The 16,887-nt window shown below is 43.8% G+C and overlaps 1 protein-coding gene across 2 annotated transcripts in view; it reads left to right on the top strand.

Annotated features, from left to right (window-relative positions):
- RMDN1 (regulator of microtubule dynamics 1) overlaps positions 1-4,798 on the top strand; it is a 37,071-nt gene extending 32,273 nt beyond the window's left edge. For both annotated transcript variants that reach the window (XM_032786339.2, XM_032786346.2), the window contains 2 exons: positions 2,744-2,877; positions 4,649-4,798. In XM_032786339.2, the coding sequence (XP_032642230.1) occupies positions 2,744-2,877; positions 4,649-4,687 (173 nt within the window). In that variant the 3' untranslated portion in view covers positions 4,688-4,798. The remainder of the gene's footprint in view (positions 1-2,743; positions 2,878-4,648) is intronic.
- The last annotated feature ends 12,089 nt before the right edge of the window (positions 4,799-16,887 follow it).

Below are 16,887 nucleotides of genomic sequence, written 5' to 3'. Positions count from 1 at the left end.
TGGCCACTCTGGCCCTTTGTGGGAAAACTTGACTGTCCAGAGGACAAAGAATGTCAACCTATGGGATTATTGCGGCATACTTTTGGCAGGTTTCAGAGTAGCAGCTGTGTTAGTCTGTATCCGCAAAAAGAACAGAAGTACTTGTGGCACCTTAGAGACTAACAAATTTATTTCAGCGTGAGCTTTCGTGGCTTACAGCTCACTTTCGGATGCATAGAATGGAACACGACAGGACGAATTTATACATACAGAGAACCTGAAAGGTGGAAGTATGCATACCAACAGGAAGAGTCTAATCAATTGGGATGAGCTATCCAGCAGGAGAAAAAAACTTTTGAAGTGTAATTGAGATGACCCACAGAAGGTGTGAGAAGAACTACACTAGGGGTAGATTCAATTGTGTAATGGACCAACCATTCTTTCCGTCTCTGTTTAGGCCTGAGTAATTGTTATCTAATTTGCATTTAATTCGAGTTCAGCAGTCTCTCTTGGAGTCTGTTTGTTAGCTTCTTTGTTGCAAATTGCACTCTCAGTCTGTCACTGAGTGGTTAGAGAGGTTGAAGTTGTTGTCCACTGGTTTTTGAATGTTATGATTCCTGTGTCTGTTTGTGTCATTTATTCTTTTGCCAGAGATGTCGTGGCCAATGTCTTGCGGCGAGGTGGGGCGTTATTGGCACATGATGGATATATCACGTTGTAGATGTGCAGGTGAACGCCCTGATAGTATGGCTGATGTGATTAGGTCCTATGATGGTGTCACTTCCATAGATTTTGTGGACGGCTGGCCCCATTCGGGGGGCTTTTTTGTTGGGGGCCTAGGGGGATAGGGTTTTTTCCTTTGGGGTTCGTTTTGGGGTTTTTGTTTGTATGGTGTGCGGTTGCTGGTGAGTATTTGCATCAGGTTGGGAGGCTGTCTATAAGCAAGGACTGGCCTGTCTCCCAAGATCTGTGAGAGTGAGGGATCATCTTTAAGGATAGGTTGTAGATCTTTGATGCGCTGGAGAGGTTTTAGTTGGGGGCTGAAGGTGATGGCTAGTGGCGTTCTGTTATTTTCTTTGTTGGGTCTGTCCTGTAGTAGGTGACTCTTCTGGGTACCCTTCTGGCTCTGTCAATCTGTTTTTTCACTTCAGCAGGTGGGTATTGTAGTTTTAAGAACGCTTGATAGAGATCTTGTAGGTGTTTATCTCTGTCTGAGGGATTGGAGCAAATACGGTTGTATCTTAGAGCTTGGCTGTAGACAATGGATCATGTGGTGTGTCCTGGATGGAAGCTGGAGCATGTAGGTAAGTATAGCGGTCAGTGGGTTTCCGATACAGGGTGATGTTTTATGTGCTAATAAGCAATGGGAACCAATCCCATCCCATTGGCATTAATTTTATTAGGATTTGGATATTGGCCACAGGGATGCCTCTTATTAACAACTTTTTGACATGCCTTCCCTGGCTGCAGCCCCACAAACATTCCTGCAGCTGGGAGGGGAGGTTGCAAGCAGGGAGGTAGTGGGGAGGAGGGGTGCAGCCCTCTTGCTGGAGCTTTCCATGAGGAGCAGGGGCCCACAGGGCTGCACTCTGCCTCTCTGTGCTCTCTAGCCTGCGCCCAGGCATGGCAGTGGGAGCCTGCACTCAGCAATTCCTTCTCAGGCTGCAGCCTCCCAAACCTTGTGATTGCTGCCCTGCCCTCAGCCTCCCCTCCCAGCCACAGGCAGGTGTGCAGGGAGAGGTTGCATGCATGTCTTGGTGCTTCCTACCTTGGCTGCACCCCAGCCAGCAGGTTTGTGGGGCTCCAGCCAGAAAAGCAAGTCCCAGCACTCCTTGCCCTGGCTGCAGCCCTTCAAACCTCGCTTCTGTTTATTGGCAACGTTTGGATAATAGCGACTTTTTGCTGGGAACCAAGAGGTTGTTAATAAGCAGAATCTACTGTAATTTTGTTGAATGTCATCATTATCATTAGCCCTGTAGGATACTTGGAGAAAACACTTTCTGCCCGGAAAGCTTATGTTGTAAAGTCTATGGCCCAAATAGACGCGCTGCACAGACAGCACAGGCCTTGAGGAGTGTTTAAACCAATGAAAATCCTCTCTTACAAGAGGGAAGGGGATTTTTTTGTTTCCCTTTCCTAAAAATACAGATTCCCGTGGGTACTTTCTTTGATGTCAAAATTTTCTCCACTCCTTCTCAGGCCTCAGCTGCACCAGTGTTACCTATGTGCAACTCACACACATGGCTCCTGGAGCTGAGGAGAAAAAGTGTTACTGAAATGAGCCTTAAGCTCCTTTCTTCCCTTGCACATGCTGAATTTGAGATAGGTCCACCTGGATACCATTGCAGCAATAGAGGCACAAGAAGAGGAGCCACTGATGCTGACTGTAAACTCCTTCTTTCCCTGTATTCTGGTGGCAAAATTAATTTCCGTATCAATGAAAATTAACTGAGATGGCTGCATAATTTGGGTCTGTTGGGCACCAGAATACGCAGGGCCCAACACAGCAAGTGAAAACTTTACATTTGTTAAAGTATCAATGGTTCGCTCCTCTTTGAGCCAAAAATATAACTGCATTAAGTAGTTTGAAAGTGTAAGTATTTCAGCAAGTCACAATATCTAGTGCTCTGGGTTGTACGCCACGCTCACTGCAGTCCTCATTTAAAGCGAGAGAGAATGTCTCAAACCAGTGCACAATTGCTTTTTGTCTAAAATCAGTATAATGAGGCAAAAATGTCTTTCCCTCTTCTGTCACTTTATATAGTGGATCCAAACTTCTACAGCAAAAACTTGCTACTTTTGGGGAAGACATACTTGAAGTTAAACAACAGAAAGATGGCCCTCTTGTGGCTAACAAAAACCAGGGATTATCCGGCACATACGGAGGAGGATAAACAGGTAGGAAAAATAATAATTGTCATAATGTAAGTATGTGGAAACCAACATGCGTGGCACTTTGGTGGCTGAACATCTGTAAAAATTATTTGACTAAATTGTAGTTCTGGAACTACTTTTGGATCGCATCCAGGCACCAACAAATCGTAATGTGTTAATAATTTCTCTGAATCTTTGCCTCTCGGACCCAGTAATCTATTAAAACAAAAAAACCCATGAGATTTTATGGTATTAACACTTGTCCAATCTTACTGCTCCTATTATAAATACCCAAGTTTTTGTTGGAGCTGAAGAGACACTAGGATTCAAGAGTTTCGCTCAGAGAATGTACTACCAGTAGGTGTTGAAAAGAGTTCTATGTTCAGCTGCTAAAGCTTATTCTCATACCAGGATCATCTCCTCAAGGCTCCAGGCAGTGTCTTATCTAGCAAACTGATCCACATATCCTTCCCACCCCAACCCTCCAAAAAACCCATAGCTATTGAGAACTATAAAGCTACATTCACTTAACTGTACAAACAGGATTCATCTCAGAATAACCTGGTAGTAGGGCATTTTGAACAGGGAGCCTCTTGCAGAAATCTAATTTACAAGCAAAGAACAAACTTCCTTTTCTGCAGGAGGCTCTCTCAGTCTCTGATACAGTTGAGTCTTGTTTAGCACTTAGCCGGGTGTCTGCAGGGAGAGCCTACTGTGACAGATAAGCGTATTTGTCCCTTGCTGAGTCATGGCACTCAGGACCTGTTGCTTGCATATCACCTGAGGAAGCACTGACATTTCAGTAGCATTTTGAAAGTATGGACTGAACCGCAGGAATGTCGGGAGACTTTCAGCATTGAAGTGGATTCCTGTCCAGCCCATGAAGTTGCTTTGAATTTCATAGGTTCTGCTTAATTGTTAAGGGATATAGAGGCCCTGGAGCAAAATATGCACTTCCACTGTAAAAGGATCACTGTCTACTTGTATGGGGTTAACGTGAGGAGGACAAAGGAGTACCCTGTTGGTTCCGAACAATGGGATAGGAAAGTCAGGTCTGGATCCCAGTTAAAAACTTGAATGAATCAGTTTCAAGTGGCTATATCAAGATGAGATTTAAACACACACAACAATGTGGCCTTCGGTCTCACTGAGGGCTGTAGGGTGTGTAACCTCACACAGACTCAGAAGTTAAAAATTGTGAACAGTTTATTCCACAGTGTGCAACAGATTGCCACATGGCCGTGTGTATGCTGCACACAACTACCAGTGTAAGTCCAGCTTCTTATAGCCAGGATTACTGAATGATGGAGTGGCAGGCCACGAGTCCCAGAAACACTGCTGACCTCACAAATTTGCCCGTTAGCTGTTTGTTGGCTCTGAAACATCTGACTTAGTTAGTGTCAGTGATGGGATAACAGATCCACCTGGTGCTTCTTTATTATGGCACTTCCTATAAGTAAGTGCTAATTGTTTCTGCTATTGTGTATTTGACTTAAATACAATGAAGAGTTAGTGTGTATAGTAAATGAATGTTTAGAGAGGAAGTACTGCAGCTGAGGGACTAGGCTGAGAATCAGCAGAGGGTGAAGTTCCATTCATGGTTATGCTATGAGGGTCCTGTATGATACTGGGTAAATCACTCAACTTCTATATCTTGGTTTCTATATCTTTAAGATAACACTTGTCTTACAGGGAATTGCAAGGCACTTGGATAGTATGGGCATAAGTGCTATAGAAACGCCTGTAAATAATACCATTGTTTTGTTCACTATCACATGTTTTTTTTTAATTTTAGGTACAGAAAGAAGCTGCGGAACTGCTCAATTCTATATGACAAGAACTAAACTGTTAAGAAGAAACTGCAGTAAATGTGACTAAAGCCCAGGACAAAATACCCAGAGCTTGTTCTACTGTGGCTGTTATTAAAATTAAACTTGTCACCGTACTATTGTATATCTTTAGTAAAAAACTGCTGTCAGCTACTAGATACATGTTGTGATGGGGCAAGGCCAGATGCCTACAGTAAAGTAGTGAGGAACAGGTATGTTAACCCCAGACTAAACAAATCCCTGGTACCATGGTAACCAAATGGCAGTTGCTCCAAGTTAATCAAGACACCTGGGGCCAATTAAGATAGCTACATTGATTGGGACACCTGAAGCCAATCAACGGCTGCCTGGAACTAGTTAAAAGCCTCCCAGTTAATAAGTGAGGGGTGCATGTGAGGAGCTGGGAGCAAGAGGTGCAAGGAGCTGAGAGTGAGAGGGTGTGCTGCTGGAGGATTGAGGAGGACAAGCATTATCAGACACCAGGAGGAAGGTCCTGTGGTGAGGATAAAGAAGGTGTTTGGAGCAGGTCATGGGGAAGTAGCCCAGGAAGTTGTAGCTGTCATGCAGCTGTTACAGGAGGCACTATAGACAGCTGCAATCCACAGGGCCCTGGGCTGGAACCAGGAGTACAGGGTGAGTCTGGGTTTCCCCCAAGCCTCCCAACTCCTGCTCAGACACAGGAGGAGTTGACCCAGACTGTGGGTTCCACCAGAGAGGAAGATCACTGAGATGAGCAAATCCGCCAATAAGCTCAGGACTCCCTGAGGCAGAGGAGGAACTTTGTCACAATATGATGTGAACTGTAGAATAAAGTGATTTCTATTGAAAGATATACTGAACAGCAAGAGTTCTCAAAGTGTGCTCTGTAGAATGACACATCGTTCTCAAAAACAACGAGGAAGCCGGTTGGCACCTTACAGACTAACAGATTTATTTGGGCATAAGCTTTCGTGGATTAAAAAACCCACTTCTTCAGACGTTTTTTTGGATACAGACTAACATGGCTACCCTCTGATACTTGACAAAGTATTCTCTGAATATAGTGGGGAAATCTCATTTAATATTTGGTTAGGTGCTGCATGAACAGAAGTAGATGGCATCTCTGCCCTGATCCCACAAGCTGAAGCATGTGGGTGCACAGGCCTAAGAAAACCTACAGTACATGAAGTCTGGAAGAGAAACAATCAGATATAAAACATGTATAAAATTGAGTAAATACTAATTTTCCCACAGCTCTGTCATCATATGGTAGCTGACATGTATGCGGTCCTCTCAAAGGAAGGGGAAGGAAGAAACTAATAGCCTTACATGCTTCAGTTCAAAAAGGACATTTGAAGGCATAGTGTGGAAGAAAGCATTAAGTGTGAGCATCTCATGATCTTGTTGCTGGAAAGGAGGAAGGAACTGGAAGAAGCACTGTGATGAAGAGGACAGAATAGTGAAGGGCTTTGACAATGGTCTACTGAATAAAGAACTGGAGAAGCACTGACAAAAGCTGGTACATGTCTCAGGGAAACCTTAAATCTAACTTATTTGATAACGTTCCCTACCATACCTCCACTTTTCTGCATCATGCTAATCCAGTACAAAACCCCTGGTTTTGCCACAAAATTGAGTAGATCATATACATTTCATTTGTCAATAATCTATTGTGGGAAGAGTTCCTGGAAAGGGAGCGGAGGGGAGAGTAGGGGTTGCATGGAGAAAGGACTTTGATTTGGATCGTAGAGTCTGCCTTTACTGTATCTAAAACCCATCTGTTCAAAGTGATAGTGGTCCATGCATTGTAAAACTGGGACAGATGGCCTCCAAAAGCGTAGATGGGGTTTTCTGAGGAAGGTTTGACATGTTAGTCAATAGCTTTGACCCAGTGGCCTAATATTCAGTAAGGATGATGTGACTGAGGAATTCTTTGTCTTCATATGAGGGTAATAAGATTTCTCCCTGTCTTGCGTCTGTGAAGACATTTACTGCTGAGGGTGCTGTTGATAATAACACCATCTCCTCAGACTATATGAAACGGAAGATCAAGAAGGTGGAATATATTGCCTGTGATATCTGAACACAGGTGTATACAATCTATAAGGAGGCCGAGTTCAGAGACATCTTCCTGTTAATTGAGTCTCTTTCAGTTTCCCCAGTGCCATCTGTTTTTGCACTAATAGGCCATCCCCTTCAAAGAGTAAGACTTCCAATTTCGATTCTGTATCATATGGGAGAGAAGATGAACGTAACCAAGCATGTCTTTCTAGAACTAAGGGAGATAGGGAGGTACATAAACAAGACATTCTGTGACATAGTAGAGCAATCCCGCTCCCAGTCTCTCAGCCTCAATGCTGTTGAGGAGGATGAAAGTCTCAGGGAAGGAGAATATCAAGCTAGAGTGGGGGGAAATGATCCCACAGTTGGGATCCTTCTTCCAGAAGTTATGCTGTCCTCTTGCACTGAGCATAACCTTCCGAGGGAGGAAACCCCGGTTATCAGGAAGAGGCAGGCAATGGTTATGGGGAGGGATTTGATAAATAGAAATATAGTCAGGTTTGTGATGACTGGGAAAACCTCCTGGTGAACTGCCTGCTGGGTGCAAAGGTTGAGGACCGTTTGAGACACCTAGATAGATGTATGTGCAATGCTAAGGAGGAGCCAATGGTCATGGTACCCATAGGTATCAATGACATAGGGAAAGGTAAAAGAGGTTCTGGAGGCCAAATTTAGGTTGCTAGGTAAGAAATTGAAGTCCAGGGCCTCTATGGTAGCAGTCTCTGAAATGCTTCCAGTTCCACATGCAAGGGCCAGTTAGACAGAACTGCAGGGTCTCAGTGAATGGATAAGATGATGGTGTTGGGAGGAGGGACTCAGGTTTATTAGGAACTAGAGAACCTTTTGGGAAAGGAGGCGCCTATACAAGAAGGATGGACTCTACTTAAACCAAAATGGAACCAGATTGCTGGCATGTAAAATTAAAAAGAATCACAGAGTTTTTAAATTAAAGGCTTGGGAAAGCCAACAGGTGCAGAGGAGCACATGGTTTGGACAGACATCTCTTAGGGGAGGATTTATTAAAGGAAATATTCTATATCCTAGTAGAGGAAAGAGGATATAATTTGATAAAGTACAGGAATTAGTGGAAGTCAAACAAAGGAGTCCCATTCAATTACATCACATCAAGAGAGAACTAAACATTGACAAATTTTACAATTGCTAGTAGTTTAAGTACTAAGATGGGTGAACTTGAGTACTTGGTGTTAATGAGGATATCGATATAATGTACATCACAGAAACTTGGTGGAAGGATGATGATCAATGGACCATGGTAATACCAGGGTACAAAATATAAGAAAAATATGACAGAGTAGGTCATGGTTGTGGGACACTATATGTGAAAGAAAGCATACAGTGAAACATAGTGAAAATCTTATCTGAATCAAAAAGTACCAAAGATTCTCTATGGATAGAAAGTCCATGCGTGAATAAAAAGAGTGTAGCAGTAGGAACATACTACTGACCATCTGATCATGATGGTGACAGTAATAGTGAAATGATCAGGGAAATTAGAGAGGCTACAAACACAGAAAATACAGTAACATTGGGGGATTTCCACTAACCCCATATTGACTGGGTACATGTCACCTAGGACTGAAATGCAGAGATAAAATTTCTATACACCATTAATGACTGCCTCTTGGAGCAGCTAGTCCTGAAATCCACAAGGGGAGAAGCAATTCTTGATTTAGTTCTGAGTTGCGCACAGAATTTGGTCCAACAAGTGAATATAGATGAACTGCTTGGTAATAGCAACCATAATGTAATTAAATTTAACATCCTTATAGGGGGAAAATACCTAAGATGTAGCATTTAACTTCAAAAAGGGGAACTACACAAAAATGAGGAAACTAGTTAAATGAAAATTTAAAGGAGCAGTCACAAGAGTGAAATGCCTGCAAACTGCATTGAAAATTTTAAAATACCATAATATATCTTCAAAATAATTGTAGACCTCCCTAATTAATTAATTAATTAATAAAAAAGCAAGAGGGCCAACAAATGCCACCATGGCTAACCACCGTGGTAAAAGAGGAGGGGGGGAAGACATAAATTTGAAGAGCAGCTAGCAAAAGACAAAAAACTAACAGCATTCTTTAAAGTACATGAGAAAGAGGAAGCCTGACAAACAATCAGTGAGGGCACTGGACAAGAGGTGCTAAAGGAGCACTTCATCAAGACAAGGCCAGTGCAGAGAAACTAAATTCATTTTTTGCATCAGTCTTCTCTGCAGAGGATGTGAGGGAGATTCCCATACCTCAGCCACTCATTTAAAGTGACAAATCTGAGGTTCCAGATTGAAGTGGCAATAGAGGTGGTTTTGGAACAGATTTATAAACTAAAATAAAAGTCATCAAGACCAGATGGTATTCACCCAAGACTTCTGAAGGAACTCAAATATGAAATTGCAGAACTGCTAACCGTGGTATGTAATCTATTACTTAAATAAGACTCTGTACCAGAGTTACATTAGCTAGAGGATAGCTAATGTAACGGCAGTTTTTAAAAAAGGATCCAGGGGCAACTATGGCGATTACAGGCTGGTAAACCTAACTTCAGTATCAGGCAAACTGGTTGAAACTATAGGAAAAAACAGAATTATCTGACACACAGATGAACACAGTATGTTGGGCACGAGTCAACATGGCTTTTGTAAAGGGAAGTCAAGCCACACCAATCTTTAGAATTCTTTGAGGGTGTCAGGCATGTGAACAAGGGTGATCATAAGCAAACTAAGCAGTCATGGGATAAGACGGAAGGTCCTCTCATGGATTGGTAACTGGTTATAAGATAGGAAACACAAGGTACAAATAAATAATCGGTTTTCACAGTGGAGAGAGGTAGTTAGCGGGGTTCCCCAAGGATCTGCGCTGGGACCTGTGCTGTTCAACATATTCAGAAATGATCTGAAAAAAAGGGTAAACAGTGAGGTGGCAAAGTTTGCATATGATACAGAATTACTCCAGATAGTTAAATCCAAAGCAGACTGTGAAGAGTTACAACAAAGGGACCTCACAAAACTGGCTGATTGCATAACAAAATGATAGATGAAAATCACTGTTGATAAATGCAAAGTAATGCACATTGGAAAACAGCCCCAACTACCCATACACAAGGATGGGGTCTAAATTAGCTGTTGCCACTCAAAAAAGATCTTGGAGTCATTGTGGTGAGAGTCTGAAAAACCATTTGCTCAATGTGCAGAAGCAGTCAAAAAAAATTCAATTTTTTAAAGAACCATTGGAAAGGAAATAGATAAAAAAATAAAAAACAGAAAATATCATGCCACTATATAGATCCATGGTATGCCCACACCCAGGACTGGTGCAACCATTTAGGCAAACTAGGTGGCTGCCTAGGGCACCTAGTGGTTGAAGGCGCCTAAAAGCCCGCTCAGGAGAGGAGGTGGAGTAGAGGTGAGTTGGGGTGGAGGTGGGGGGCACACAGGGGAACTGCTCCCCGCTGCATATCACCTCCACTCTGCCTCCTCTGCTGAGCACACAGCCCCTGCTCTAATTCTCCTTCAACTGGTGCCGCAAGCCTCCGAGGGGAGAAGAATTAGAGCAGCGCCGGCATGCTCAGCGGAGGAGAGCTGGGGTGGCGGGTTGCGCCATAAGAGAGGGTGCAGGGTGTACTTCGGGGGGGCTCCTGGGCGATTAGCTGCCATCAGGGGGGGGCTTTCAAGCGGGGAGCTGCTGCAAGGGGGGGCTCTGGGTAGAGGGGTGGTTAGCTGCTGCAGTGGGTGGGATAGCTGCAAGGGGGGGCGGGGCAGGTGGGCGTGGTAAGCTGCCACCAGGGAGTGGGGGGCAGGGTTAGCTGGGGGGGTGGCGCAAGGTGGAAGTTTCGCACCCTGGAAGTTTCGCCTAGGGTGCGAAACTTCCTTGCAGCAGCCCTGCCCACACCTTGAATACTGCAAGCAGTTCTGGTCACCTCATCTCACAAAAGATATATTAGAATAGGAAAAGGTACAGAGAAGGGCAACACAAATTATTAGGAGTATGGAACAGTTTCCATTTGAGGAGAGATTAAAGTCTGGGACTGTTCATTTTAGAGAAGAGATGACTATTTTGGGGTTTTGAAGAAGTCTATAAAATGAATGGTGTGGAGAAAAAAAGTGTTTTTTTTACCCTTTCACAGAAGACAAAAGCCAGCAGTCACCTAGTGAAATTAATAGGCAGGAGGTTTAAAACAAACATAAGGGAGAACATAAATTTCTTCGTATAATGCACTCTCAACCTGTGGAACTTGTTGCTGAGGGATTTTGTGAAGGCCAAAAGTATAATTCAAAAAAGAATTAAGGTAAGTTTATGGAGGATAGATCAATCAATGCCTATTAGCCAAAGTAGTCACATATGCAACCCCATGCTCTGGATGTCCCTAAACGTGTCTGCCAGAAGCTGGGGATGGATCACTTGATAATTGCCCCGTTCTGTTCATTCCCTACAAAGCATCTGGCAGCAGCCACTGTCAGAAGACAGGACACTGGGCTAGATGGATCATTGGTCTGACCCAGTATGACCATTCTTATGAGCTATTGCAGATGCCACGGATTATCAGAGACAATCAAAATGATGCCCAAAGAGCATGCTTGGCCATCTTTTGGCCCTCCTTAGTAAGGGCTGATATTAATTTTCAATGGTGCTTAGTAGAAAAAGACATTTTCTCCCATAATTGAAACTGATATCTACCCATAACTGCTTGGTAGCTAGCTATGCACATGTTTAAGGATGTGGAGGAATTTTTTCCTCCTCTTTATCCGTGTGGGCCAAAGGTTGAAAACCCAATAGTGACTTTTGCAGTGTTGCTGCTATAACCAAATAGTTTGGCTGAGGGCATCCATGAAAACAGTAAAAATTTATTCTGTGAGATTTGATATACTTTGTCCACCTTTTTAAGAGATTGATTGACATGAAGACGGTTTGGCCTAAAGGGATTTTGCCAGTTGCCAAAGCCCTTGTTATACAGGCAAGTAAACTTTAGTCATGGCAGAAGACCCCAGAATATCAAAAACTGGATGTGAAGTCTCCTCCAAAGGAGAATTTTCAAGTTGATGCCATCCTATCAATCAATTCATGAAATTGAACTGCATCCTCAGAGGGAAACGATGCTATGTTGATATCATCAGGGGATGAACCACCGTGCCTCTCTGCAACATCATGTTAAAAGTCATCCTGTGGAGGTGTCGCCTGGTAATCTTCTGAGAACAGCTCCTGTTCTAAGTGTGTGGAGGAGCACTGTGTAACTCATATCCATGGCCAGAGGGTCTGAACCTCTTAGATCCATAAAATATGATGGAAGGTGCACTCAGGCCATAGAGTTTCATTTTCTAGTCTGGTAAGGGTAGAGGAGGAGTTGGCTAGTACAACCAGGACATCACAGGAGGCATAAGGCAGTCCTTTCAGCTTCCTCAAGCTGTTATCATATCCCCTGAAGATACACTAGGAATCTGGTATTAGCTCATGCATGAAAACTTTGCTTGGGACAAGACTGTTTCTTCAGCATAATCACTGGATCTGGTTCAACGTGATTTCAGATCTGATATCAAAGCTACTGGTGAGAAGTAGGCCAAACCGAGGTGGAGAAAAGGTCTTCCCTTTTTGGCCCTGTAGGGTTTTGAGGTAGTAGTGGTAACAACTCCAGAGACCTCTCTCTCTCTGCACTTCTTGCATCGGTCTTTTGTCAAGTGAGAAACGATACTATCAGATCCAACGAGGAACTTGAGCTGGAACTTTTATTGCATGTTAGCTTTTCCCTAATGGATCTGAGTCTCAGCTTCAGATCCATACTCTTGGATCCATCTTGAGATCCTGAGTCTTTAAACTTCGGATCTATGACTTGTGATCAAGAAGCCGCTGGAGATATGGTTTAGTTTGGTCTTGCATGGAACTGGGGTAGTTGCTCCTGACACTTTCTGTAGATCCTTAGGATGTTTGTCTGGATCCAGGGCTGAGAAGGACTGTATTGTGACAAAAGTCAGATTTGAGAATCTGGATACCAGGACTACAGTTGATTTGGAATGAGACCCTGGTGTGAGCTGATTGTGGTCTCCTCCTTTTATCTTCAGATCCCTTAGAGCTATTGGATAAGGCCTCTTGTAATAGAAGACACTGCAGTCTATTTTGTCTCTCCTTCCTGGCTAGAGGAGTGAATGTACTGCCTATCTGACTGCATGCTGGTGAGTGATTTTTGCCCAAGTATTTTAGGCACTGGATGTGCATATCCAAAGATAGGAAGACCACTGGACATGATGAAGTTTTTGAAGCTGTGTTTCTTCACAGTGGCTTCCGCCATGACGGTAAATAATTCTTATCGACTACCAATTACAAACTGTACTAAACTTATACTAACTAACTTAACTAACTATAACTAACCATAATTAATAGAGCTGTCAAGCGATTAAAAATTAATCGTGATTAATCGTGTTGTTAAATAATAATAGAATACCATTTATTTAAATATTTTTGGATGTTTATACAACACAAAGTGGACAGTATTCACTTTATATTTATTTTTGATTACAAGTATTTACACTGTAATAAAACAAAATAAATACTATTTTTCAATTTACCTAATAAAGAGATTGAACTACAGTACTTGTATCATGAAAGTTGAACTTATGCATGTAGAATTATGAACAAAAAACTGCATTAAAAATAAAACAATGTAAAATTTTAGAGTCTGCAAGTCTGCTCAGTCCTACTTCTTGTTCAGCCAATCGCTCAGACAAACAAGTTTGTTTACATTTGCAGGAGATAATGCTGCCTGCGTCTTGTTTACAAGGTCACCTGAAAGTGAGATAAGGGTTCTCACGCACTGTTGTAGCTAGCATTGCAAGATTTTACGTGTCAGATGGGCTAAAGATTCATATGTCCTTCGTGCTTCAACCACCATGGCCAGGGGACATGCATCATGATCAAGAGTTCTGCTTGATAGCAATCCAAAGCAGTACGGAGTCAGATGCCACCAGCAGAAGTTGATTTTCTTTTTGGTGGTTTGGTTGTCTAGTTTCCGCATTGGGTGTTCCTATTTTAGACTTCTGAAAGCATGCTCCGTACCTTGTCCCTCTCAGATTTTGGAAGGCACTTCAGAGTCTCCCCCAAGGAGTTTCAGTCACATTGAAACTAACCTTTTTCTTTTTTTTTTTTTTCTTTTTTCTTTTTTTAAACAAGCCCATCAGCATGGAAGCATGTCCCTGGGAATGGCGGCTGAAGCATGAAGAGGATACGCATGTTTAGCATATCTACAGTGTAAATACCTTGCAATGGCCGACTACAAAAAGTGCCATGCAAATGCCTGTTTACTTGTCTAGTGACATTGTAAATAAGAAGGGGCAGCATTATTCCTGTAATTGTACACAACTGTTTGTCTTAGCAATTGGCTGAACAAGAGTAGGCTGAGTGGACTTGTAGACACTAAAGTTTTACATTGTTTTTGTTTTGGAGTGCAGATATGATACAAAAAAAATCTACATTTGTAAGTTGCACCGGGGGATCATGATAACTTGGGCCTTGTTTCTCTTGATCTTTGACATGACTCTGCTGATGAGCAGGACAGACGGCAACATGTACATCAGACTCCCGACCATGACGGGGGAAAGCGGTCAGAGGAGCCATTGTAAGACTCCTGCAGGGAACAGAACAGATTGAAATTTCCTGTTCTGCTGGTGGCGAACAGGTCCACTTGGGAGTCCCCATTCTGGAAGAGTGTTCAGGTAACTCGGATGGAGTGACCTACTCGTGGTGAGAGAAAAGGACTGCTGAGGCGATCTGCAGCTTTGTTTGATGTCAGGGAGGTGACATGTCTCTCGGTGACTCACATGTTTGATCATGAATCCCACAACGGAGACAGCAAAGATCCTGTGGACACCTTATAGACTAACAGACGTTTTGGAAGCATGAGTTTTCGCTGGGAATACCATTTCGTCAGATGCATTAGTGGAATTTCCAAGCAGGTTATATATATGCAAGCAAGCTAGAGACAATGGAGTTAGTTCAATCAGGGGATGGCCCTGTTCTAGCATGTTGATGGTGAAATACCAGGAGGAGAAAACTGGTTTTGTAGTTGGCAAGCCATTCACAGTCTTCGTTTAATCTGATCTGATGGTATCAAATTTGCAGATGAACTGAAGCTCAGCAGTTTCTCTTTGAAGTCTAGTCCTGAAGTTTTTTTTGCTGAGGATGGCCACCTTAAGGTCTGCATAGTGTGGCCAGGAGGTTGAAGTGCTCTCCTACAGGTTTTTGTTAATGTTGCCATTCCTAATGTCTGATTTGTGTCCATTTATCCTTTTCCGGAGACTGTCCAGTTTGCCGATTGTACATAGCAGAGGGCATTGCTGGCATGTGATGGTGTATTACATTGGTGGACGTGCAGGTGAATGAACTGGTGAGGGTGTGGCTGATCTCTGGTTAGGTCCTGTGATGGGTCGCTGGGTAGATATGTGGCAGAGTTGACATCGAGGTTTGTTGCATGGATTGGTTCTGGCTAGAGTTACTATGGTGTGGTGTGCAGTTACTGGTGAGAATATGTTTCAGGTTGGCAGGGTGTCTGTGGGCGAGGACTGGCCTGCCACCCAAGGCCTGTGAAAGTTGTGGATCATTGGCCAGGATGGGTTGTAGATCCCTGATGATGCGTTGGAGGGGTTATGTGGGGGACTGTATGTGATCTCCAGGGGATCCTGTTGGTTTCTTCTTGGGTTTGTCTTGCAGTAGGAGGCTCTGGGTACATGTCTGGGTCTGTTGATCTGTTTCCTTATTTCCTCGTGCGGATATGTGTTTTGAGATGCGTTGGAGATTTGTTAGGGTGTGAGTCTCTTGTCTGAGGGTCGTTAGAGCAGATGCGGTTGTAACTTTCAGTGCTTGGCTGTAGACAATGGATCGTTTTGTGATTGCCCGGGATGGAAGCTGGAGGCATGAAGTAGGCGTAACTGTCGGTAGGTTTTCGTATAGGGGTTGGTGTTAATGTGACATCATTATTTGCCCGGGTGTCGGAGGAGTGGACCTCCGTTGTAGATTGGTCCAGGCTGAGTTTCGATGGTGGGTGCAAGCTGTTGATCGTGGTGGAATTTTTTCCAGAGTCTCCTTCCATTGGGTCCAGATTGATGAAGGTGTCATGAACTGTAGCGTAGGTAGAGAAGGGGCGTGAGTGGACGAGAGCTGAGGAAGCGTTGTTCCAGGTCAGCCATAAAAATATTGGCATATGGTGGGGCCATGCGTGTGCCCATAGCGGTGCCACTAATCTGGAGGTATATATTGTCATCAAATTTGAAATAGTTGTGTGTGAGTATAAAGGCACAGAGCTCAGCAGCCACCTGTGCTGTGGCATCATCAGGGATACTGTTCCTGACAGCTTGTATTCCATCTGTGTGTGGGATGTTTCTGTAGAGAGCCTTTACATCCATGGTGGCTAGGATGGTGTTTTCTGGAAGGTCATCAATGCATTGTAGTTTCCTCAGGAAATCAGTGGTGTCACGGAGATAGCTGGGAGTGCTGGTGGCATAGGGTCTGAGTAGAGAGTCCATGTATCCAGACAGTCCTTCAGTGAGATCCACAAACCCGGAAATCCTGGACGCCCCATCATCTTGGGCATTGGCACTCTCACTGCACACCGCACCACAGTAAAGGCCCTTGTCATTCTCCGGTGTGGCAGGCATGGGTGGGGTGGACTGGACCGCTCGACCTGAGCTCGGACTCGACTCCGGTAGGAGTTATCAAGCCGCCCTCCCTGGGCCTTGGCTCCTTTCCTGTCTCTCTTTTCCCTTATGGGATACAGGAAATCTTCCTCTCCCCATTTTTATTTTGCTGCTTGGCAGGTGCTGGAGATTGATACCGGTCCATCAGCTGCACTGGTGGGGCACTCCACACTGATGCTGCAGTGCTCGAGGCAGAGTCGGACCTTTATTGCTCCGGTGCCAGAGTTACAGATGACTCCATTAGGAGCACTTTGAAACACAAGTCTCTCTCCTTCTTAGTCCAAGGTTTGAAGGACTTGCAAATACGGCACTTGTCACTTATATACGACTCGCCAAGACACCTTAAACAATTATGTGGATTGCTGATGGGCACCAGTTTCTTGCAGCGATTGCAGGGCTTAAAGCTTGGGAACCAGAGCATGCCCCATCCCTAGGCTAAGTCATAGAATCATACAATATCAGGGGTGGAAGGGA

The sequence above is a fragment of the Chelonoidis abingdonii genome, chromosome 2, assembly GCF_003597395.2.
Source record: "Chelonoidis abingdonii isolate Lonesome George chromosome 2, CheloAbing_2.0, whole genome shotgun sequence".
In the NCBI taxonomy this organism is placed as follows: Eukaryota; Metazoa; Chordata; order Testudines; family Testudinidae; genus Chelonoidis; species Chelonoidis abingdonii.
Note: the sequence above shows the minus strand (reverse complement) of the source record. Positions and strands in the feature narration are given on the sequence as shown.